Below are 21806 nucleotides of genomic sequence, written 5' to 3' on the forward strand. Positions count from 1 at the left end.
TCAACTCCTGCTTCAGTACTTTCATCAAAACCACAAAAAGCACCCATTTTTGAGCATGAAGATGAATTTCTAACTTTCACAGCAAACTACAAGGTAGGTTCCTTAAGGCTAAAAGAACAATTGTTAATATAAGTGGAAGAAAAAGCTGAATAATTATATACTAGTTTTTCATTTGTCTGTTTTTAAGTGAGCAGTAACTGAGATGCGTGGACAAACAAGAAGCAATCTGTCTCACAACTAAGTTCTGAAAAGCACAAAAGAGACCTGCACAGAATCTAGAACATTCAGCAGCACATCTAAAATGGAGACACAACTTAAAAAAAAAGTAACCATACAGAATTGTTGAATGCAACAGCCATTACCATTCTTTTGTATGACCTGTAAATTGGACAACTTAAACCTGCCCAACTTGAGATTGTCAGATGCTGTCTTCATGCTCTTGCACAAGACAAAAGGGTAAGATCTCCAATACAAACATCTCAGGCACCTATCAAATATCCATCATTAAAGCAATGCTCCTGAGAACACAAGTATATTATTCTGGATATCTCAGACAACAGTGTGTTCAAAGCAACCTTCTACAATTCATGAAAGTAGGTGAAGGGCTAAGAGCAGCACCATTTACAAGAAAATATTTGAAGGAAATCTTACTTTATATACATTATGAGCCTGAAAACAGGCACGACTGCTCCTAAAAATCTTCAACTGAGAAAAAGGAGGTGGTGACAACATCAAATGTCGGTAAGAAAACGAGAACAATGCTACATGGAAAGCAGAGGAAGACAGCTACAGCATCTGTAGGCCGCTGAGCTACACCTCTGACATCTGCAACTGAAGTGCGGCAAAAGTCAGACTAATTTCTCAAGGCACTTAAGCTAAAACAGTCATCTGTTCAATAGCAGACTACAGCATCATTCTGGACCTTTTGTGGGACTGTAAGAAGGAAAACATGTGGCATGAAAATACATCATTTAACTTTAATGAGACTTATTTTAATCTCTCTATACACATAGCCAACTCTTGGGGCTCATCTCACTGAGTGGTAAAGCGAAAAACTGCACGTTCACAAACTATTCTTTAAACTATTCAAAGACAGAACAATTCTGTTAAAAAGTTAAAATGGACATAAATGTTCCCTTCCAGCCTGTAATAGAGGATTATGCTATAGATATGGATGAGAGTGAATAGGTAATATCAGTGTAAGCACGTATACATATGCACCATTCTGTGGGCCTGTGCATTGCAGCAGAAACCCAGCAAGAAAAAAAGCACCTGGCTGACTCAGAGCCGTCAGCATGGAAGATCAAACCAACATTAGCTCTACACAGAGTGGCAGCAGCACACTGTCAGGGTGGTAGTCAGGAGAATGGGAGAGTGACTTTTTTTAAGCAGAACAATGTCCTTACTGCTCCCCAGAAGACAAGGGGTCTGACTGACAAAATAAATGAAGGTGTTACCCAAAGGCTGACCCCTACACTTGTGTTCCCTCTCTCCAGGCCCTTACAAGAACAGGTGCCTGATGACATGCAGACCAGCAGAATATATTACACAAATCAGGTGTGTTGCTTTTGTTAGTGACAATAACTTTTATTGTCTTTACAAGATAATACAAACTCTTAAAAAGTAGTTTTATTTGCTAAAATATTTAGTATATTGAAAATATAAGTGTCTTCAGATCCAACAAGATTACAAGCATTCCAAGTAATTTACAAAATTAAACATCTATCCTGATCAAAGAAGTATAAAAGCCAACAGTTCCAGAACCACAGTTCCTGGCTCCTAATGTTTTGTAAGTAAATAATTCCATTGTTTTGTGCACCAGTCCTGCTCCTTCCCCTAAGTGCGTGGAACAGAAAAGGTCCATTATGTCATTGGTAAAGGGGGGGGGGGGGGGGGCAGGGAAGACAAAGAATCATGGCAATTCCTCTTGCAACCCCCCTTCTCCACTTACGTTGGAATGTGTAATATGTTGGAAAGCCACTTTAACTTCCCACTACTGCCAAGATTGAACATAAACAGTTTAATATTGTGTTTAGAAAATGTAAGTTCAGATAACAGCCCAATTTTACAATTTTGTGCTTTTAAACAGATGCAGTTTTTCTCTCCCAGAAAGATAAAATATATGTTTCCTTTTATCATTTGAATTATTTCTTTATAAGCAGTTTCAGGTAAGACATAATGTCAACAGCAGATGACCAAACCAAAACAGAACACTCTACAGGACTCAGATCTTGGGCCAGTTGAGAAATCTTCTTCTCCAAGGTATACCCCTGCCTGGGCATAGCAATATCATCCTTCTTCAAAAACATTACTGGACATAGGTCATTCCCACCATCACCTATATACACAATTTGTGTGTAACTTACTCCTCGCTCCAACTGTTTATCTAGAAATTCTTTTAAAACTTTCCTTTTGCAAAGGTTTTTGGGGCACTTTGCACAATGGTGAGCATGGAAGTTCTGCACAGTAAGATAGCCAGTACTGCTGAATGCTGCAGGGTTTGTAAACACTTCATCAAACACCTTATGGAAGTCAGCAGCTTTCAAAATCCAGTCAATAAATACTGTATTAGAATCTGAAGCAATTATGCAGTCAAACAACTCTTTGTTCTCGCCAATAAAACCCAGAAGATCTACCATTCCTGCAGTGAAAGGAATTGTTGTCATAGTTCTTTTCATCTCATCTTCTTTGACACCATTGTCTCCCAAGTAGACAAAGACTCTGCCCATATACTCTGTCCAATGTCCTGGTCGATAGGAGTTTCTTAACCCGTTAGGAAGTTTTTTCTCAGGAGCACATTTCACAATCCAGGTATCGCTATTTTCATCTACGATTGTATGGTCAAAATCAAAAACCAACAGAAATTTCATTGCTGTCAGAAAATAGCTTCCAAAACAAACAAACAAAAGAAGAGAATTACTTATCTAAACAAAAATACTGAATTCCTACCCTGATCTGTGCTCAGAAGAGAAAAATTCTGCAAGAAAATGAAGCATTAGGACAAATATCTAAACAAAGTAAACTATTTATGGCCACTACAGCTGTGGGAAGTTGTACTGAAGCTAAAAAAGCAGTCTGCAAAGGTCAAAGTTCTAGTTCAGTATCAAACTTCAGTTTAAAATAGATAGTGCGAAAGCATCTAAACTCATACTGCACAGTTACTAATACTTGCTAACAAAGTCAATCTTCCAGTACTCATGCATCATCAGTTTGACCAACAGTTCTAAATTTCTCCATCACTTGTTAATGCAACTGAACTGCGATTCTCCTGGCAAAACACCGTAAGAGGTATTTCAAAAGGAAACTACTACTGAACAGATGGAGTCAGTCTTTTTAACAAGGACACACCAAATCAAAGCAGCCAACGAAAAGAAATACTGCCATTTGTGGATGTGAAAAAATTGTGCTTGCTCTAGTCCTGCAACTTCAGTACCTACAAGCCCACCTCTGAGCTACGGAAATTCCTGCGAGCCGGTGTCACCTCATCCGGTACTCAATGCCGGCCCCTCACAGGCAAGTCCTCTCACCCGTAAGACGAGCGCCGCCGCTCCCTCAGGCCCAGACGCCCCCCAGGCCGGAGGCCCCGCCGGCAGGCCACCCAAGCAGCCCCTCCCAGCCACCGCCCGTCTGCAGCGCAACGACCGGGCCGAGGGGTAAAGCAGAGCAGCCACCCCGGCGGGGGCTCCTCGGACGCGCGGGCCGGGCCAGACGGGGGGTCTCGGCAGCGGACCGAAAGCCCGTGAGGGAAAGGGACGGAGCCGGCGGGGCCGCCACCACCCGCGAGCCGCGCGCTGCCACCGGCCCACCTCCGCACGCGCCGCTTCCGGCTCCCTCCGCGTGAGTCCCGGCCGCCGCCCGCCACGTGCCTCAAATCCACGTCATCACGTGACTCGCCGTCGCCGGGTTGCCCGGCAACAGCGCGCGTACACAGGCGACTCGGAGCGATGGCGGCGGCGGGGCCCGGTACTGTGCTTCCCCGCGGGAGGCGGCGGCGGCGGCAGCAGCCCGCCCGTGAGTGGGACTCCCCCCGCGGGCACCGGGCAGTGCGGGGAGGGCAGAGCCAAGCTCGGAGCCGCAGCGGCTGTACACGGCTCCGGGAGGCTGTAGGGGTGGTCCCTGTCCCCGTGTCCGGGGGGACTCTCCCCAAACCTCCCCCCTACTCTCCCAGCTGCAGCCAGCAAGACAGACTGTTTCTCCCTAAGAATTACCTAGAAAGAACTAACCTGAAACCAGAGGAGGTATCATCCCACAGCTGAAGTTAGAGAAGACTGGGTGCCTGGCAGCGCCCTATCTGTAGGGAGCAGCCGTGTCCGTGTCCGTTTACTTTTGGCAAGGCTACCTTCACCTTGGACAGAGGGAGACCAGGTCTGGTCCCTATCATAAGACAAACCGATTAGCAACTGCATCTGAAAAACAGGCTTTGCCATCAGTATTGCTGTAAGAGAAGGCCTCCTTACATTTCAGACACAGCATGTCAGCCTGCTGCAAATTGGACGAGCAAGAAGAATTTCTAACAGGCCGCCACTCTATTCAGAGTGCCATTTCCTTCAAAAATACTGGTGACAGTTTGAAGGGCATTTCACAAAAACTAGTAATCACCTAGAAAACCTATATTTATTCATGCAGATGTGTATGTAAGCCTAATACAACAAAGAAATGCTAATCTTTCCAACAAATCATGAAACTGTTCTACCACAGATCTAGTTTAGTAAATAGGATGAGTGCACAGGACAAGGGTGGTAAGGCACAGCCTGTGCCCAAACTGCTGCCTCAGCCAGCCAGGGGAATTGCTTTACCAATATTCTCCCTTTTGGGAATGCTCCTCAGTCCCTGCTGTCCTCAGAATCATGCCCAAGTACTGCCTGGAAAATGTCAGTTACCACAAGCCAAACCTGCAAACACCAACAGGCAAGGGGACATACAAACAGTTAAGCCACTCTGTTCCACAGCCCAAGTACACGCACTGGCCATAGTTAGACTACAGATACAGACACCCTGTCCTAGCTCTGGGGTACGAGGATGGGGAGAGTAACTAAGGATAACTTAGTATTGTTACTATGCAATAATTTAAATCCTGATACAGGTTTGAACATAGGATTTTCTGATATCAAGTAACGTCTGTATCTTTTCTTCCCTCTGCACAGCACCACATCATTTGGAAGAAAATAACTTTCTATATAGATATTTTCTTCCAAATGAAGTAGATGTTCGTCAGGTAATTGTATTGCCAAAAGCAGAATGGGAAAGGATTCAGGATAATCTTAGCAGCACCACTAGGGAAGCAGCACGCATCCTTGCTGAGAAGAAAGAACGGGAAGAAATGCACTTACGCTCCAAAGCTGCTGTAAAAGACTGGCCCAATACCATTATGGTGAGTACAAGATACATTTGTAAACAAGGAGCTTAATTTCCATATATGCAAAACCATTCATAGTAACATTTCTTGGTGTACTCCCGTTGTTTAATACTTGCTTTTAAATACGTATTTTAACTAAACCCCATTTAAATACATTTAACATCTAACATCAACATTTAGATTTTTTTAATTAAAAATAAAATGCAAAATTAAAAAAAGCAAACATTGAATAAGTGCATCACCTTCAGAATGGTTTATACATTTTTAATCCATGGGCTTTAAATGTGATTTCTCATTTTATCTGCACTGTAGGGCCTGGCACAACAGAAACTTAAAGCCAAAAAATTACGTAAAGAAAGGGAAGAGGAAGAAAGAAAGTTACTTGATTTGGAAGAAGAACAGTTCCAAGTGGCAAAACGGAAGGAGGCTATTAATAATGCAAAAACCTACCTATACTATCAAACTGAAAGAGTGAAAGGCTTGCATGTTTGTTGACAACTTTTAATTTTTAAATTCAAATTGTGCTGAATGTCTTTAAACACTTCTGAACATGCAAATTACTTTAAATGTTCTCTTGCAGAGTGCACTTCTACTTGCTGAGGTCCTAAAAGAAAGAGATGCTCAAGTTGAATTTAAAAAGTTAAAGTCAGATGTTAACAAAAAGAAGGATGAAGAAAAGGAACATGAACGTAAAGAAGCTATTCTCAGAGAGCAAGAAAAGGCACATCAGCGTTATATGAATCAACAGGCACTACGCAGAGATCAGCTAGAACAGTAAGTAATAATCAAAAGTAACCCTACTTCATTATTTTCTTAAACTCTCTTTTCACAAATATATTCTATAAGGTTTTCACAGAAACTTACTAATAATTTGACTCACAAATGAGACACTTTAAAAGAAAAATATAGAGTGCCACAAAAGACCTTGCACTAAGGGGAAAAGCTGTGATACGCAGTGTCTTTTAGTTGCCAGCAGTCTGCACAACAAATCACCTCTGACAGGCATCAATAGGTTTTAGTCAAATCAGTATTCAAAAGTTGTTACTGAAAGTGTATTTTAACTCAGGTTTGGTTCCAGAAAAGGAAAAGGTTAAACCAGATTTTCCATTTGCCCATAACTAGATTCCAGAGAATGCATCACTACCACCTCCATTCTTTCTCTCAGCTCTCCCAGAAACCTTATGGAGGGGTCCCCAGTGATATTTATAGGACTGGTCCTGGTGGTCTGATAGAAGGAATCAAATTCCCTGAGGCAGAGGAAGGGTGAAAAGTCTGCTCTCATTTATTGCAGGTCCAACACGTAAATCCTTGCAGAACTTAATATAGAACACTACTGACTTAAGCTGCTGCCTGCACGGCCAGAAGGAGAAGCATAGATATGGTGGGACTTACTGGGGAAAGCTTGATCCCTGAGGATGCTGCAGAGATGGGCCAGAACATTATGAATGCAATGGTGCTAATGAGACATCCAGATAAAACTTGTTAGCACTAGACTGTAGACTGTGAGCAGACCATGTAGCTCATTTCTTGTCAGAGGACTGAGGGCTACCATTACAAACAATGATGCTATTTTTCACCTCTGATATTCTACCCGCCTTCAGTTCAAAGTATCACATTCTTCAGTGCAAGGTACCTACGGTTATGCAGAATCAGTATCTGTTCATTACTTCATGCAGTCCCTAGCCCATTTATTCAACTCCTTTTTCCGATTCAGAATAAAGGAGCACAAGCATCAGGCAGATCTGGCCAAGCTAGAAGAAAAAAGAGAAGGAGAACAAATACAGAGATTGAACCGATTGTACCAACTGGAAATTCAGAGAAGAATGGAAAAGGAACAGGAGGAAAAAGCTGAACGTCAGAGGCTGCATCATGTGAGTAACAGGAAAGCAGACAGTTCAAAATGCTTGTTTCACCTTGGCTGCCTGGAGTAAAACAATAGCATTCATATATCTAAATGGGCCTACTGGCAACAGGAGGTTTGCTGACAGCTTCAGTTGACCTACCTTGCCAGTTGCAGGCCATGTCTTTCCTCTGTGCTTTTGAGAAAGGTCTCTTGGAGGCAGGTCCCATCTCTTGTCTGAAGGGACATTGGCACCTGATGCTCTGACTGGTCTATGATTAAAAAGTCTGCTGTAGACATCAAGGAATATTCTCCTTGACTTGAGAACTGGATTTAAGTTCCACATAACTGCTGTTTTAAGCCCGTTTTTCTTTGTTAGGAAGAGGGAATAGCCAGAGATTGAACGCAACAGTATCTTTTTAATTTGACTTTCCCTTTATGATTGGAGACTTTTAGAAATTTAGTCAAGACTGCTGCCTTCTCCCTTCATCTTTAAAGGCACCTTGCTAAACAGAAATTAGAAATGCCTCAGAGCAGTTCTGGCCAGCATGCAAAAGACAGTTGTTTTTTTGCATAAAAGTATAGAAAACTCCTCTTCAGCTATGATTTCAATGAAGCTCTTAGACTGGGATAGTTTTGGATGAGGTGGGCCAGCAGCAGAGTGGTCTGTGTATGTGTTGGTGGGGGTTGCACAGTCCCATTCCTCTCAACATCGCCCTCTCCCATGTGTGTGAGTGGGAGCAAGGGATAATGCTCACTGCATTGCACAGCAATGCGTGTAATGGGCTGGAGAAGCAGCTGTTCCATGCTCAATTCCCCCTTTCCTTCCTCATATCTACTATCTCCTCTTCATGCATGTTTGCACAGGGAGGCAGAAGTAAGCGGAAGTACTGAGAATCCCTTTCCTCTCTTCTCTTTTAGAAAATCTGAGCCTGGGGGTAGCAGCTTAAAAGAATCACTCCCTGTTCTCTCTGTGTTTCTTTCAAAACTTCATCTGTTATATCAGGACCATTTTGCCCACGCAGGAGCATGTAGCTGACCAGAAAATAATCAAAGCAGTAGAGGAACAAAAACAAATGGAAGAAGATGATCGGATTAAAGCTCATTTAAAAGCAAAGGAAACTATTGCCAAGCTGATAAAAAAGAAAGAAGCTGAAATGCGTAGGTAGGTACAAAGCTAGAGTATAAATAGTAAATAAACTAAAAATTATACTGTAGTCATTTTCAAATCTTTCACTGATGATGTAACACAAACCACAGTTATTCTAGAAATTAAATTCTACTGATAGGGAGACTAGGGAATTCAGGAGAAAAAGGAAATTCTTTCAAAGGTTCTGCAGTAATAGGTGTGTGGGAGAGTGACCTCTCTGCCCTTCCAAGTACCAAGACTTGTAGAAGTGCAAAGCTCTACACCAGTGTGTTGTGAATAGTGATTTTTCCACATGGCCTGCCAAGCCTCCACCTCCTCAACAATTAAAGACAATTCAAATCCTTGATGAAAGTATTTTTAGACATAAGCTATATTTCCCAGAGTCAGATAAAGAAAAATACTTTGACTTCTTGATTCGGCACCTATATTAATTAAATACATTGGGTTATTATTAAGGGAAGATGGTTTATCAATTTAACATTGAGGGTACAGCAAGACGATACCACTGAGGAATCTAATGAGTTTCCTCCTCTTCCTGCTTCTGGCCAATATTCCCAACATTTCTCCCCTAATGGCAAGATGCTAGGTAGACTCCTCACCGAGTGACCCAGCTCATTATTGCAACAGAAAGCTAGTGTTACAAGAGTACAGGGAACATTTATTTGCTAAATCAGATTAATTTAAAAAAAATAAAACGAGGAACACAAGGAGATCAAGGAGTTGGGTGGGTGGGCTGGTCTGTGTGGCAAGAGGAGAGAAGACTAGGAGCAGGATGACTGAGTTTGGTAGCAGTAATGCTTCACATAGACCCAGGTGTGTACCCTGGTATGTTATAGTAGCTCATGTTCTTCTGCAGACTAAAGCAGGAACATCAGGACAAACTCATTAGCCAATTAGCTGAACAAATGAATGCGGCATTAAAGAAGGAAGATGATCGTCTTGCTAGAGATATTGCAAAAAAAGAAGCTGAACAAGAAAAAAAACGCAAAGAGAAAGAAGCAAAAGAAAAGGCTGCCATTGAATCGATTGCTGAACACAGAGCCACTGTGGTAAGAAACCTAGCCTGTTCTTATTCCTGCTTACTCCAACTGAGGAGCCTGGCCCAGAGCTGGTGGCTCTGGTGCCATGCATCAGGTGTGCTTCATCAGGTCCGCTGACACCTTTCCTGGGGTCTTCTTTCCCTCTCCCACTTCCGTGTTGGGCGCACATCTGCCAGGGCTGCTGAAAACCCTGGGCTTGGACACCGGCCAGCCCCAATGACTGTGCTTATCAGAGCACTGACACAGGGCTGCTTCTGCTGAAAGACACGACTTCCAGCACAGCACCCTAGCTCCTTGATTAACTTCTTTTTGTGTACTTTATAAAATACAGATGAAGATGAAAGCAGAAAAGGAGAGAGAGGAAAAAGCAGAGGGTAAAAAAGAACTTCATGCATTAATGGAAAAAATCCACATCTACCTGGAAGAGGAAAAAGCCAAGAAAGAAAGACAACGTGACGCAAACATGGAAGTACAGAAAATTCAGATCCAGCAAATGGTAAGTAGAAGAGCTGTATCCTGTCAAGCTCTTCAGAAAGAAACATGCATCTAAACCAACAGCACTAGCTCCTGCCTGAGAGGGAGAGGAAGCTTGCTGTGTTTTGTTTGCCGTTTTTTGTTAGTTGGTTTTGTTTTTTTTAAATCATGTATGCTCTGCATATGCTGGTGTTGGAGACCAGCCTCCTCTCAAAAGCAGTGGTGCAAGTCAAGGCTGCTCTCTTGTATCTTCTGGGCAGGTCACCAAAGAGCAGCAGCTAATGCTGATGTTCGCTCAGCTATCCAATGTACCCTTTCTGTGGGGGGTATGGCAGGGGAGAGGGGTGGGGATGGGTGATATTTGACAAGTATCAACTAACTCCACTGCAGATCTCCTGTAAGCTTTTACTCTAAGTTTTAAGGGATAATTACATTGTGAAAGAAATACTAAGCTTTATTATTCACTTTTCTTCATCAGGCTGAAAAGCAGGCAAAAAAACAGCAGGAAAAGGAAGCAGACTTGGACTACGATGCTCAGACCGAGGTTATTGCACTTTGTAAGGAGCGTGAATTCCAGAGCTATGCAAAGCAATTAATTGAAAGAGAGTCCAAGACTACACATCATCTTTACCCTCTTCTCAAAGTGTCCAAAGATAGAAGAGGACTTGGACACGGGCCATTTTCCAGAGGAAGAGCAGGAATACATACTAGTTTCCAAGCACAGGATGGTGCTGGGACCCAGTTACCTTGTAGTAGCTGTACTACTGCTCAAAAAGTTAAAACATGAAATAACACTGAGACTATCCAGCAAGGAAAGGCAGAAGCAGTTTTCATGTGATTAAAAAAATTATCTTTTTGAACTTTACAGGCAGAGTTAAACTGTAAATGATCTTATATACTATGAATCTGGAAGTCCATTTGAAAAAAAGAAAAAAGACTGTCAGAGAACTGGTTATATTCTCAAAAATCCCCAGCTTGTATTTCATGAAAGTCAGTTTATTAAACTTGACACAGGAATGCATGATATATAATTGACCATCAGTGTAACCCATTGCAGCCAAAAGTTCACTATTACTGTTATATTTTTATTATTCACTGTTCTAAAAATTCACTATCCCAGGATTTTCTGGTCTGGGATACAAATTTCCAGTGCAAAAACTATTCTTCATAATAGAAAAAAGCAAAACAACATTGCAGAATCTACAGGGGAATTAAAAACAACCTAATACATGCAGAAGTTACAAGTTATGGTACTGCAGATTTTATAGCATTTTCCAACTACCTCTGTAAAACAAATGTCATGCTATAAATTAGTTTTATTATATGAAAACACAAACATGATTTGATCACAGCCCTTAAAAGGTCACCTAGGAGGCAAATAGGTCCTAATATAGCTGTAAATAGCTACTACAAAAAGAGCATGGCAACAAGAAACAACATAGTTGGACTGTTCTTTCAAAAAGACTAACAAAGATTCAATCTGCGGGAAATAGATCTGGATCTAAATTTGTTTCTCAGTTTCCTCAGCTGACATACTCTCCAATACCCAAGTCACACACACATTTCACTCCTTAAGCTTAGTTTGATGAAATTTTACCATCATGTTCCTGCCTTGGACAGTTATGGTTTCCTATAATGACTTCCTCCACCAGTTACATGGGGTCTAAATGGGGTATCCCCCTATTCTGGGGTCCACTGGAAACAAAGTCCAAGAAACTTGAAGATTTGCTCTGATGCACACAACCTTCTGTTTCAGCCCCTCAGCTGCCTGTCTCTGTTGGCCAAACTAGAAAACGACGCAAGTTCTAAAAAAAAAAGAACCAAATTAGGAGAGTCTTATACAAAGGATGCTTGCCAATATTTTAGTTTGGAAAACAGGTCTTTTTTGTGCCTTCAAGTTTCTGAGCCCGGCTTCCGATAGCAACAGGCTCTGAAGAAAGCATGGGACTTTGAGCAAGGCATGAGGCTACCCCAAAGGCAAGGTCCCTCCTGCAAACTGAGGGCCAAGCAGAGCTGGGTTTACCCCCCCTACACTGTAGAACAGCTAGATGTAAAATGGATGTACTCCTTCCCAAGTGCAGCAGTCATCCCCTCGCAGAGTCTCTTCCAGGCAGGGCAAGGGAGGAACTTCTGGATGGAGGGGGGACACCAACCTCCTCCCTCAACCATCTCCCAGGGCCGCCAAGGGTCTTCCTCTGGGAAAACGGCGCCCAGGGCCGCCTCTTAAGGTCGGCTGACGGGGAAAGGCGAGTTTCCACAAGCCCAGCTCCAGGCAGGCCTGGCGGGAGGACGGCTATGTGAGAGACGCGGCGGCCCACAGAGCCAGGCCGAGCCGAGCCGCCACACCACCGGCCGCGCAGAGCAGAGGCAACCCCGCGGGAAGAAAAGCCGCCCAGGACGGCGCAGACAGAGGCAGAGCGGGGCGTGACAGCCTCTTACCGGGTGCGGGTCGCTACAGGGAAACGGGTATTTCACGAAGCGGCTGCGGAGGGGCACGCGCGGCCTCCGCGGTGACCACCGCTGCCCGAACCGGGCCGGGGAAGGCCAGGAGGGCGCCTCAGCCGCCGGGCCGAGCCGAGCCGGACCTCCCTGCCTGAAAGAGCGGGAGGCGGCGGCCGGCAGCTCCCAGGGCGGGGCGGGGCGGGGCGCTGTGCTGTGCTGAGCCGCTATAACAGCCGCGGCCCGCAGCTTGCCGCCTTTTCCGCTGTTCCCGCCGGTAGGTAACGCCGCTCTCCCCGTCAGGGCGGGCGGGGCGGCGGCGGCTCTCTCACGGGTGCCGCTCTCCGCGGCCGCCTTTGTTCCCTCTCTGGGGGCGGAAGAAAGAACCCCAACTCCCCGGGACAGCCGGGCCGTCGGTAAGGATCCGTCTTTTTCTCTCGGCAGACCTCGCCGCTTCCCAGAGAGGCGGGCGCTGGGCGCGGGGCTGACCGGCGATGGACCGCGAGGGGCCGGATGCCGCCCGCCGGGAGGCCGAGGTGGAGCGGGGCCGGTACTTGGACCGCCGGGCCGTGGCCCGGGAGCAGCTGGCGCAGTGAGTCCGGCGGGGTCCGCCCGACGGCGGCAGCGGGACCTTCAGGCGTGGGGGGAGGGGGATTTGGGTTAAAAAACCTTTCCCTGGGCAGGCCCGTGCTGCCAGGCCCCGGCTGTGCGCCGCGCACGCCAGACGCGCCGGGGGGTTTTGGGGGCGACCCTAAGTGAGGCGGCCCCGCTGCGGGGAGCAGGGCTCCGCCCGCGCCGCCGCGGTGCCGTGCCTGGGCCTGCATGAGTCACTGCTTTTGAACCATTGTTTCCCATCATGCTGGCTCTGTGGTTGGGCTGAAAACCTGTCACCGCACCCTCTGGTTCCTCCATAACTATTCTCCAGCTTCAGAAACGCCCTTTGCTGCCAGTAGTTATGTCTGTCCTGATAAATGAAACAAGACTGTCTAGATTCTGGCACCGAGAGCAAGTGGCTTGTTGCCCTAAGGCAAAACTCTTTATTATTGCTGCTTCCCCCAGCCCAGAATCATTCACACATCCAGCTAGCACCGGCTGATGACCACGGCCATGTCTTGCACTGTGTCATGGTGCTGCCAGGAAGACAGCTAGCTGGCAAATGCCTAGCTTTTACAGGGATTGGGGTAACAGATAAACAGGCTAATCAAATTCAATCTAATATTCAAGTCCATATACTGGTCATGTTTGCTTTTGCTAGTAGAGGCTTAACCTTGCACTAGAACTGAGCTTAGTCCAAAGGATTTGCAGTTACCTTTTAAAAACTGATTCTGTTTTGATTTCTGACTTTCTACTTTCACTTGAAAGTGTCAGGTTTTTTTACTGTTAAAGTACCTGCAGATGTGCAGAATCCATATCTGTTCATTACTTCATGCAGTCCCTAGCCCATTTATTCAACTCTCTTTTTCTGATTCAGAATAAAGGAGCACAAGCATCAAGCAGATTTGGCCAAGCTAGAAAACAAAAGAGAAGGGGAACAAATACAGAGATTGAACCAATTGTACCAATTGGAAATTCAGAGAGGAAAAGAAAAGGAACAGGAGGAAAAAGTTGAACGCCAGAGGCTGCATCATGTAAGTAACAGGAAAGCAGACAGTTCAAAATGCTTGTTTCACCTTGGCTGCCTGGAGTAAAACAATAGCATTCATATATCTAAATGGGCCTACTGGCAACAGGAGGTTTGCTGACAGCTTCTGTAGCATTGGCTCATATGCCTGCCTTGCTAGTTGCAGGCCATGTCTTTCCTCTGTGCTTTTGAGAAAGGTCTCTTGGAAGTTGTAATGTGGCATCTGAGCTTTGACTGGTCTATGATGGAAAAAGTCTGCTATAGACAGCAAAGAGATTATCCTTGACTTGAGAACTGGATTCAAGTTCTACATACCTGCTCTGTTTTAAGCCCATTTTCCTTTGTCAGGAAGAGGGAGTAGTCTGAGTCTGAACATGACAATATCTTTTTAACTTGTCTTTCCTTTTATGACTGGAGATGTTTAGAAAATTAGTCAAGACCTGCTTACCACACCTACTGTTTCCCTCCCCATGCCTGCTTGAGCAGGGAGTCTGAGGAGGAGGTACAGCAATGATTCACTGGTATGTGAGGAGAGAGTAAGAGGAGAGAATTCCCAGTGAAACCCTGCTTGTTTTCTTCCTCCCATACTCCTCATCTCAGTTATACAAATCTTACCCCATTTGCCCCCAACCTTGTGTAAGCAACAAAAGCTATATATACTTATAACTGCCATTTCTACAAAATGCCTCGTGCCTTACATTTTTATGGTTCTACAGACTCTTACTGTTTGAGCCCTTCAAAGTCAGTGCTGTGTGACTGATACACAGAATAAGAGCAGTACAGCTGGAGCCAGTGGGGAAGTAGAGGAAAGAATATAACTTAAAGATACTGTTCTTGAGGCTGCAGCCACATACTAATTTTACTTTTGTGGCAGTTTGTGGTAAGTAGGTCATGAAAATTCTCTTCCATCTCTGAGTTTCTGTCTTCTATAGCTCCTCCACTGATACAACCAAAGAACTCTTACTATAGGCTAGGCCTGAAGTGTTTGCTAGAGTTTTTTTCAGTTCATGTTTCCAAAAATCTCATTCTACATAAAAAGTACTTTTCCATTTAAACAGGAGTATGTAGCTGAGCAGAAAATAATTAAAGCTGAAGAGAAACAAAAAGAAGACGATGATGATGATCGGATTGAGGCTTATATTAAAGGAAAAGAAATGATGGCTGATCTGTCAAGAGAAAAAGATGCGGAGACTAATAGGTGGGTCTAGGACTACAGTTTTCAGCATTAAGATTCAAACTTGCAATTTAATTTTGTGATAAATTTTACTCTGAATTTTTATATCAGTAAAATCAGAATGTTGTGCTGCAAGCAATTTTTCTGTAATTAAAACTTGAAAAAGAAGTAGAAAGTCCAGAAGAAATGCCTACCAGTTTCACTAGTAATTGGTGCTGTCGCAGGTGGGATTGCTGGCTTTGTTAGGAGCAGTGCCTCAGGTAATCTGAGTGGATATCCTGGTATGCTATGGTAGTTCCTGTTCTTGTGCAGGCAAATGCAGAAGCATAAGGACAAAGCTTTTGAACAATTAACTGCACAGATGAATGAGGCATTTAAGATTGAAGATGATCGTCTTGCTAGAGGAGCTGCAGAGGTAGAACACGAATACCAAATAAAAAACAAAGAGAAAGAGGCAAAAGAAAAGGCTGCCATTGAATCGATTGCTGAACACAGAGCCACTGTGGTAAGAAACCTAGCCTGTTCTTACTCCTCTTTCTGTCATATATACTTGTACTTCTGAATACCTTTTAGAAACACCATAGATTCTAGCAGAGCCATCTTAAGTGAGGCACACATGCAAGTTCTCACTTAGCAGCTGCCTCTCATATTTACCATCTGTAGTTTCAGAACTAACTCCTTAAAATTGAAAGCAGTACATGTGATGATCCCCTCAAAAAATTAGAGTTGGAAGGCCCTATAGTTATTGGTAATTTGTGCAAACGTTTTCCAGACTCTCCACTTCTTACTCCAACCGAGGAGCCTGGCCCAGAGCTGGTGGCTCTGGTGCCATGCATCAGGTGTGCTTCATCAGGTCCGCTGACACCTTTCCTGGGGTCTTCTTTCCCTCTCCCACTTCCGTGTTGGGCGCACATCTGCCAGGGCTGCTGAAAACCCTGGGCTTGGACACCAGCCAGCCCCAATGACTGTGCTTATCAGAGCACTGACACAGGGCTGCTTCTGCTGAAAGACACAACTTCCAGCACAGCACCCTAGCTCCTTGGTTAACTTCTTTTTGTGTACTTTATAAAATACAGATGAAGATGAAAGTGGAAAAGGAGAGAGAGGAAAAAGCAGAGGACGAGAAGGATCGTAATCAATGGATGACAGAAGATCGGATCTACTTAGAAATGGAAAAAGCCAAGAAACAAAAACAACGTGATGCAAACATGGAAGTACAGAAAATTCAGATCCAGCAAATGGTAAATAGCAGAGCTGTACTCTGTTAACCCCTTCAGAAAGAAACATGCATCTAAACTCATAGTGCTCTATCTCCTGGGTGGGAGAGAGCGGAAGCTTGCTGCAGGTGTGATGGGCATGTTTTGTTTGTTTTTTTTACCTGTGTGCACTGCGGGTGCTGATGTTGGGGACCAGCCTCCTCTCAGAGCAGTGGAACAGAAGCCTCTTCCAGGCCAACTTGGTCTGTAATGGTTGGGGAGGATTACCTGGAAGGGCTGGTAATAAGAAAGAGATCGATCAGTAATGACAGATGACATCCCATCCTGTGTCATTATGCCATTTTTTCAACTGTGTCACTACTGCTCTCTTGTATCATCCGAGCAGGTCACCAAAGAGCAGCAGCTAATGCTGATGTTCGCTCAGCTGTCCAATGTACCCTTTCTGTTGGGGGCTATGGCAGGGGAGAGGAGTGGGGATGGGTGATATTTGACAAGTATCAACTAACATCCTTTTTCCTCATCAGGCTGAAAAGCAGGCAAAAAAAAGGCAGGAAAAGCAAGCAGATCTGGACTATGATGCTCAGCAAGAGGCTGCTTTTTGTAACAATCGAGCATTTCAGCGATAAAGACAGTGAGTAACTGAATCAGTTCCATTACTGGATGTAACTTTTATTTTCCTGGCATCCAAGGAGGGAACAAGATGTGGGCCTCTCTTAACTAGGACAACTGCAAGAGTGGTAGGGTGTATACATATGCAGTATTACAAAAAAAATTGTGGGAGTGGGGAAGGATGATTGATGTAACACCATCCATGTTCCTCCTTGCCAGATATACATGAGCCCCCAGCTTGTTCAGGGACTTGGCAAACACTTGGCATTGTGCAGGAGTGTTACAGCTCGCGTGCCCCTCAAAGCCCTGCCTTGGGGCAGGGCCAAGAACTCTCCTCAGAGCCAGCACAGACAGGGTATTGTCTTGGTTGGTCAGCCCTGCTGTGGTCTGGGCTGCTGGGCTGTTTTTGGACAGCAGGACATGGCTGGGTGGAGCTGACTGGCTCTCTGCACCCATGGCAGTTAGCATGGCCCATAAGGGGCTTGTTTTGTGGACTGAGGAAGTTGCTGCTGAGAACTTGACCCCCATGATGCATGTGTTTCAGAGGTTTTGCCCAGAATAGCTCTAGCCTGGTGTCAGGGCTGAATGCCCATTGCTGGTTGAAGCACATTCTTCCTAAGTTTCATCCAAAAGGGGTCCAGTTGGTGATTGCTCTGTAATGTGAACCAAAACGCAGTAAGTAGGAACAATCAAGAGACTTGTTTCAAAAACTCACTTCTGACAAACTAAAATGCTAATGTTACTGCACTATCAACTAAAAGGCACAGAGTTCTCTCCAATGATCTTGGAATAATTGATTTTGGAAATTACTTTTTTTTTTAAAAAAAGAGACATGGCAATTAACTTGTGAAGTAGTCTCTAAATACATTTTTTTCTTAGTTCACTAATGAAAAATTTATTTCCCTTCTCTCTGAGCCAGTGCTCCTTTTACTACTTCAAGCTTTTTTCAGCAAGCAGAAAGAATGGAAACTTCTATTAAAGCCTTTTGATCGCAGAAGCTGGAGCCTTGAGAAGAAGCATTGACCACAGCAGAAGTGGTGCTGAAATCTGCAGAGCTTGATAATGCTCCAAATGCATCCCTAAGTGCATATTTGCACATTCTCACTACCATGCAATTGGTGAGTTAAATGGGTTTTTAGTCTACCTCCACAGCAGCAAGAAGCAAGGTGGACTGCAGTCTCATTGCCTACTCAGCTTCAAGAAATGCCCTGTTCTGCAGATTATGGATGTCTGCATTTGAAGTCTACAGCCTGCTTCCATGGGCCTTATCCCTTTTACTTTGAACATCTACAGAAATATCAAACTCAAGTACCAGAAAACAACTCTTCCTTTCAGTATTCTTAGAGTGAAGTAGTAATCCTGTGTAACTTTCAAGCACATTGGCTAAATATGGATTTAGTTACCCAAATTCAGCATGAAAAAACCAGCATGAATCATGATGTCGCTTTATTCCACTGAGTTTGAGATACTTCGTGTGCTTGCTTTAAATGACTAACCCTAGTTAGTAATACTCTATAAAACTAGGTAAAATACCCCTCAAGTATTTTAAGAACATGAAGAATTACTTGAGGTTCTAAAATTTTCAGTAACAAAGTATTTTGGTAACATTTGTTTGTCTTTTACAGTTGTCTTGCATGAAAGGCAAGAATGGAAAGTTTTGTGGGAATAATACAGAAGACTAAAATCAGTTTGTTTATCACAGAATCGTCTAGGTTGGCAAAGACCTTGAAGATCATCTAGTCCAACCATTAGCCTAACATTGACAGTTCTCAACTACACCATATCCCTCAGCGCTATTGATATGTTGAAGAACACAGGAAGAAAAGACAGGGACTAGGCTAAGAGAACAGCTGCTTATGCAAGTAGAAGCAGTTGAAAGCTATTGAACAGACTGAGATAAACAGAGAAAGCTGGTCTTGTTGAGTCTGGCTAGGGAGACTCCTTAGGAGACTAAAGAGTGACCTAATTAACAGCCTACAGCTGCTTAAAGGGTAGTTACAAATACAGCAAAGCCACACTCTTCTTGGCAGAGTCAGGCTTTTGATAGAACAAATTGTGACATCAGGAAAACCTTCACCAGGAGCATAGTGTGATGACACTGGATCAGAATGGCCAGAGGCAGTAGAATCGCCACCTGTGAAGGCAGGAGGTTGGTCTAGCTGACCACCAGAGGTCCTTTTCAGTTACCATTTAAAGATATAGGGAGATCAGCTGCTGCTGCTAAGGGAAATTGCTGACCTGGAAGAACCCAATGCCTAGTGTCACTACTTGTATTAGTTATTAGCTGAATTTTTAATTAATAGCAAGCAAATTAGAATATGCTTTGAGAAATAATTTGACTAGTTAACTACTGTTTTTGCTCAAGAAAGCACCCTCTCAGTGTGCTGCTTCAGGAGGTTGTAGCAGATGAGAAACATAAGAGGTATTGGCCTTATTAGAAGGCCCAGGCCTTAGAAATGCAAGGCAACTCTCAGAGGGCCTGAAACAGCCCTTCAATCAAACTGCATTTTTTCCAAGCCTGTCACCCAACTCTTGAAGTAGAGCAGCAACTGAAGTTTGAACATGTGGGCCTCCAGGGCCTGACATGGTATCTGCCAGCAGTAACACAACTGGTACCTGTGTAGCTGTGGTAAGACAGGACTGTCGTCTTGGTTCTAATACAACTCCTAACTAGGAAATGAAGAGAAGCTTTCTCAAATGCCTCATATCCTAAGGGAATTTGAGTTAACTGACTGTGCAGCTCTTCACTATGAGGTAGTGTTCCAGGTTGGAGTTACTAATTCTGTTCAGGTTCTTTTAACATTACAGTCTGCTACTGCTCAGCTCTGAGGAAGTTTGAAGAGGACACCTACCTGGAGACAAACTACCCATGAAGAGATGGCATCATGAGCCTATTGAGGATGGACATTTTCATGTCCCAGTATGCTCCTGAAAAAGAAAAGAAAAAATTTTTTTCAAAGCTCACTGGTCATGTTAGGTCAAATAATTTGTTCTGTTCCAACAGCTAAACTATTTCAGATGCCCATTATTAACTTACACCTTTCTGGTATCTCTTGAATGGAAGAGTGCTATAACTAGTCTGTACTCTTCCTTCTTGTTCTGGCAGTGCATCCTTGTCTCTGATGCTGAATCTTCCTTCTTGTTCTGGCAGTGCATCTTTGAGAAGGAAAATTTGCTACTTACAAGTAGCTCTCAAAAAAACCTCCCAAAACAACCCCAGCACAAAAAACCTCCTTCTTTCTGAAGGCTGAGACTTAGAGGGAGTTGAAGTGAAGGCCAGAGGTGTGATGAGACCATTATGAGATGTCTTTGGAATTATCTTTAATTCTCTCTTATTTAAAATAAATGAAGTTGTGCTATGGGCTTTGTTAAACTTGTAATGCATGTAGTCATTCCCTTTACACTCCTGCTCTGCCACCGCTACAATCTTAAGCTGCTTTTTGTTTTGGTGTATCATGGCCTTTGGCATTAAGAACTAGATACTGAAATGGATACATAAATGATTCAAACCTGCCCTCTAATCTCCTAAACCACACTCTAGAAAGCAGTCTTAAAGCATAGTTGTTCATAGCTGGTTGATACTGTCTTGCATAAACCAGCATGGCATTTTCTTCTTCCCTGAGTTTATCTCCAATACGTTATTCAGAGAAATGCACAATTCTGTTATGTACTGAAGGGCTTGAACATCAGAACTGCAGGTCCAATAAAATTCAACATTACATCTCTTAACATAATAGCAATTGCCCCCCTCAAAGGAATAGCACCTGGTCTGACTTTTCTATGTAAAGGGAAAATGGGGAAAGGTTAGAAAGCAGCAACATGTACTGGAAGAAGCAAGCAATAGTTACTGAGCAGAGACAGGATCAGAGATGAGACTACCAAGGCCTGGGAAATGCAAATCCAGCAACTGGTGAAGTGCCATAGTGGACAAGGGAGAAACTGGACTATCTTCGGTAAAGCTTAGTATTACATTACTGCTATAGGACAAGGTTTTCTGCATTAGTTTCAATTACAACCTATCAGTGCGTATACAATTAACTGTAGTTACTATTAGAGAGGAAGACTTAAACTCTGTCTCTTTCTTCTTCAGAAACACATCTGACAACTACAGAAGTACCTACTAAGGAGTAAGAAGCTAGCCACTGCCTCCTTACAAGTTGTATGTGCCTGCAAAACCTATCAGTGCCTAACAGCTGAAGCTAACTCTGGAGCAACTTACAAGGCATGCTATTTGCCAGAACCTGCCTGTACTCACCTTCAGCTCAAGAAACAAGTACCATAGCTACAACCATAGCTTGCAACTGTACCTGTAACTACTCTAGTTTTATTACAGAACAAAGCAATAGATTCAGTGTCTAGGAAGTTGAGAAGTAACAACTGGAGGCAAACTATCAATTAACCAGTATTCCTTGAATAGTGCTGGGCTTCCACGCTTAACTCAAACCTTCTGTTTTGGCTTAAAAAAATTTTACTGAGCAAATAATAAAACTGAGTAAGCTGTTTAAAAACATTTGCCTGTAACAATTTGTCTGTGTTAAGTGAATCTTTGCAATAGTTTTTTACTTTTACTTTGGAGAATGCAAACGAAGATAGGAATACTGTCTTGAGAAAGTTGTGGTACTGGCTGAGTCTTTAATCCTTTAAGGGAAAGATGTCTGCAGCAAGACTCTATATCTACCACTCAGGTTTCTGACTGTAAGCTGTCCTACCACAACACTGAAATTCACATCATCAAACAGGTAGTTCATCTGTAACTATGGAAAAATGTTCTCCTTCACACACACACAAAGACTGTTGTATTTGTGTAAGTACAAGATTGAAGTTTGCAACTAGCAAAAAAATTAGTGGTAAGACACTAGATCATCTTCATTACATAGCTGCATTTT

General features: G+C 43.6%; 4 protein-coding genes across 9 annotated transcripts in view; 2 read left to right on the forward strand and 2 right to left on the reverse strand.

The window, feature by feature from the left end:
• The window catches only part of SSB (small RNA binding exonuclease protection factor La), a 33802-nt gene extending 21424 nt beyond the window's left edge, over window positions 1-12378 (reverse strand). Inside the window, exon 1 of the mRNA XM_074873282.1 lies at window positions 12300-12378. The gene's annotated coding sequence lies outside the window, so the exon portion shown is untranslated. The remainder of the gene's footprint in view (window positions 1-12299) is intronic.
• PHOSPHO2 (phosphatase, orphan 2) lies at window positions 1563-12375 on the reverse strand. Of its 3 annotated transcripts, none has more exons than XM_074873290.1 (2): window positions 12300-12375; window positions 1563-2886 (listed from the first exon to the last, which is right to left on the reverse strand). In XM_074873290.1, exon 2 carries the CDS (start codon window positions 2868-2870, stop codon window positions 2145-2147), a length of 726 nt encoding a protein of 241 aa, XP_074729391.1. In that variant the 5' UTR covers window positions 2871-2886; window positions 12300-12375; the 3' UTR covers window positions 1563-2144. The 3 variants fall into 3 exon arrangements, with proteins under 3 accessions (XP_074729391.1, XP_074729390.1, XP_074729389.1); XM_074873289.1 differs by lacking the exon at window positions 12300-12375 and adding an exon at window positions 3807-3936; XM_074873288.1 differs by lacking the exon at window positions 12300-12375 and adding an exon at window positions 3446-3800.
• LOC141945297 (cilia- and flagella- associated protein 210-like) lies at window positions 3945-10881 on the forward strand. 2 transcript variants are annotated; one of them, XM_074873278.1, is made up of 9 exons: window positions 3945-4011; window positions 5145-5371; window positions 5669-5842; window positions 5937-6130; window positions 7071-7227; window positions 8222-8361; window positions 9203-9395; window positions 9718-9882; window positions 10339-10881. In XM_074873278.1, the coding sequence occupies exons 1-9, from the start codon at window positions 3945-3947 to the stop codon at window positions 10645-10647; spliced, it is 1626 nt and encodes a 541-aa protein (XP_074729379.1). In that variant the 3' UTR covers window positions 10648-10881. The 2 variants fall into 2 exon arrangements, with proteins under 2 accessions (XP_074729379.1, XP_074729380.1); XM_074873279.1 differs by lacking the exon at window positions 5669-5842.
• On the forward strand, window positions 11961-21430 carry LOC141945300 (cilia- and flagella- associated protein 210-like). Of its 3 annotated transcripts, none has more exons than XM_074873286.1 (8): window positions 11961-12302; window positions 12744-12891; window positions 13771-13927; window positions 14979-15118; window positions 15407-15599; window positions 16171-16335; window positions 16836-16942; window positions 21011-21430. In XM_074873286.1, exons 2-7 carry the CDS (start codon window positions 12794-12796, stop codon window positions 16935-16937), a joined length of 855 nt encoding a protein of 284 aa, XP_074729387.1. In that variant the 5' UTR covers window positions 11961-12302; window positions 12744-12793; the 3' UTR covers window positions 16938-16942; window positions 21011-21430. The 3 variants fall into 3 exon arrangements, with proteins under 3 accessions (XP_074729387.1, XP_074729388.1, XP_074729386.1); XM_074873287.1 differs by lacking the exon at window positions 11961-12302 and adding an exon at window positions 12558-12576; XM_074873285.1 differs by lacking the exon at window positions 11961-12302 and adding an exon at window positions 12559-12580.
• Window positions 21431-21806: the final 376 nt, after the last annotated feature.

This window comes from Strix uralensis, chromosome 6, assembly GCF_047716275.1.
Source record: "Strix uralensis isolate ZFMK-TIS-50842 chromosome 6, bStrUra1, whole genome shotgun sequence".
Classification (NCBI taxonomy): Eukaryota; Metazoa; Chordata; class Aves; order Strigiformes; family Strigidae; genus Strix; species Strix uralensis.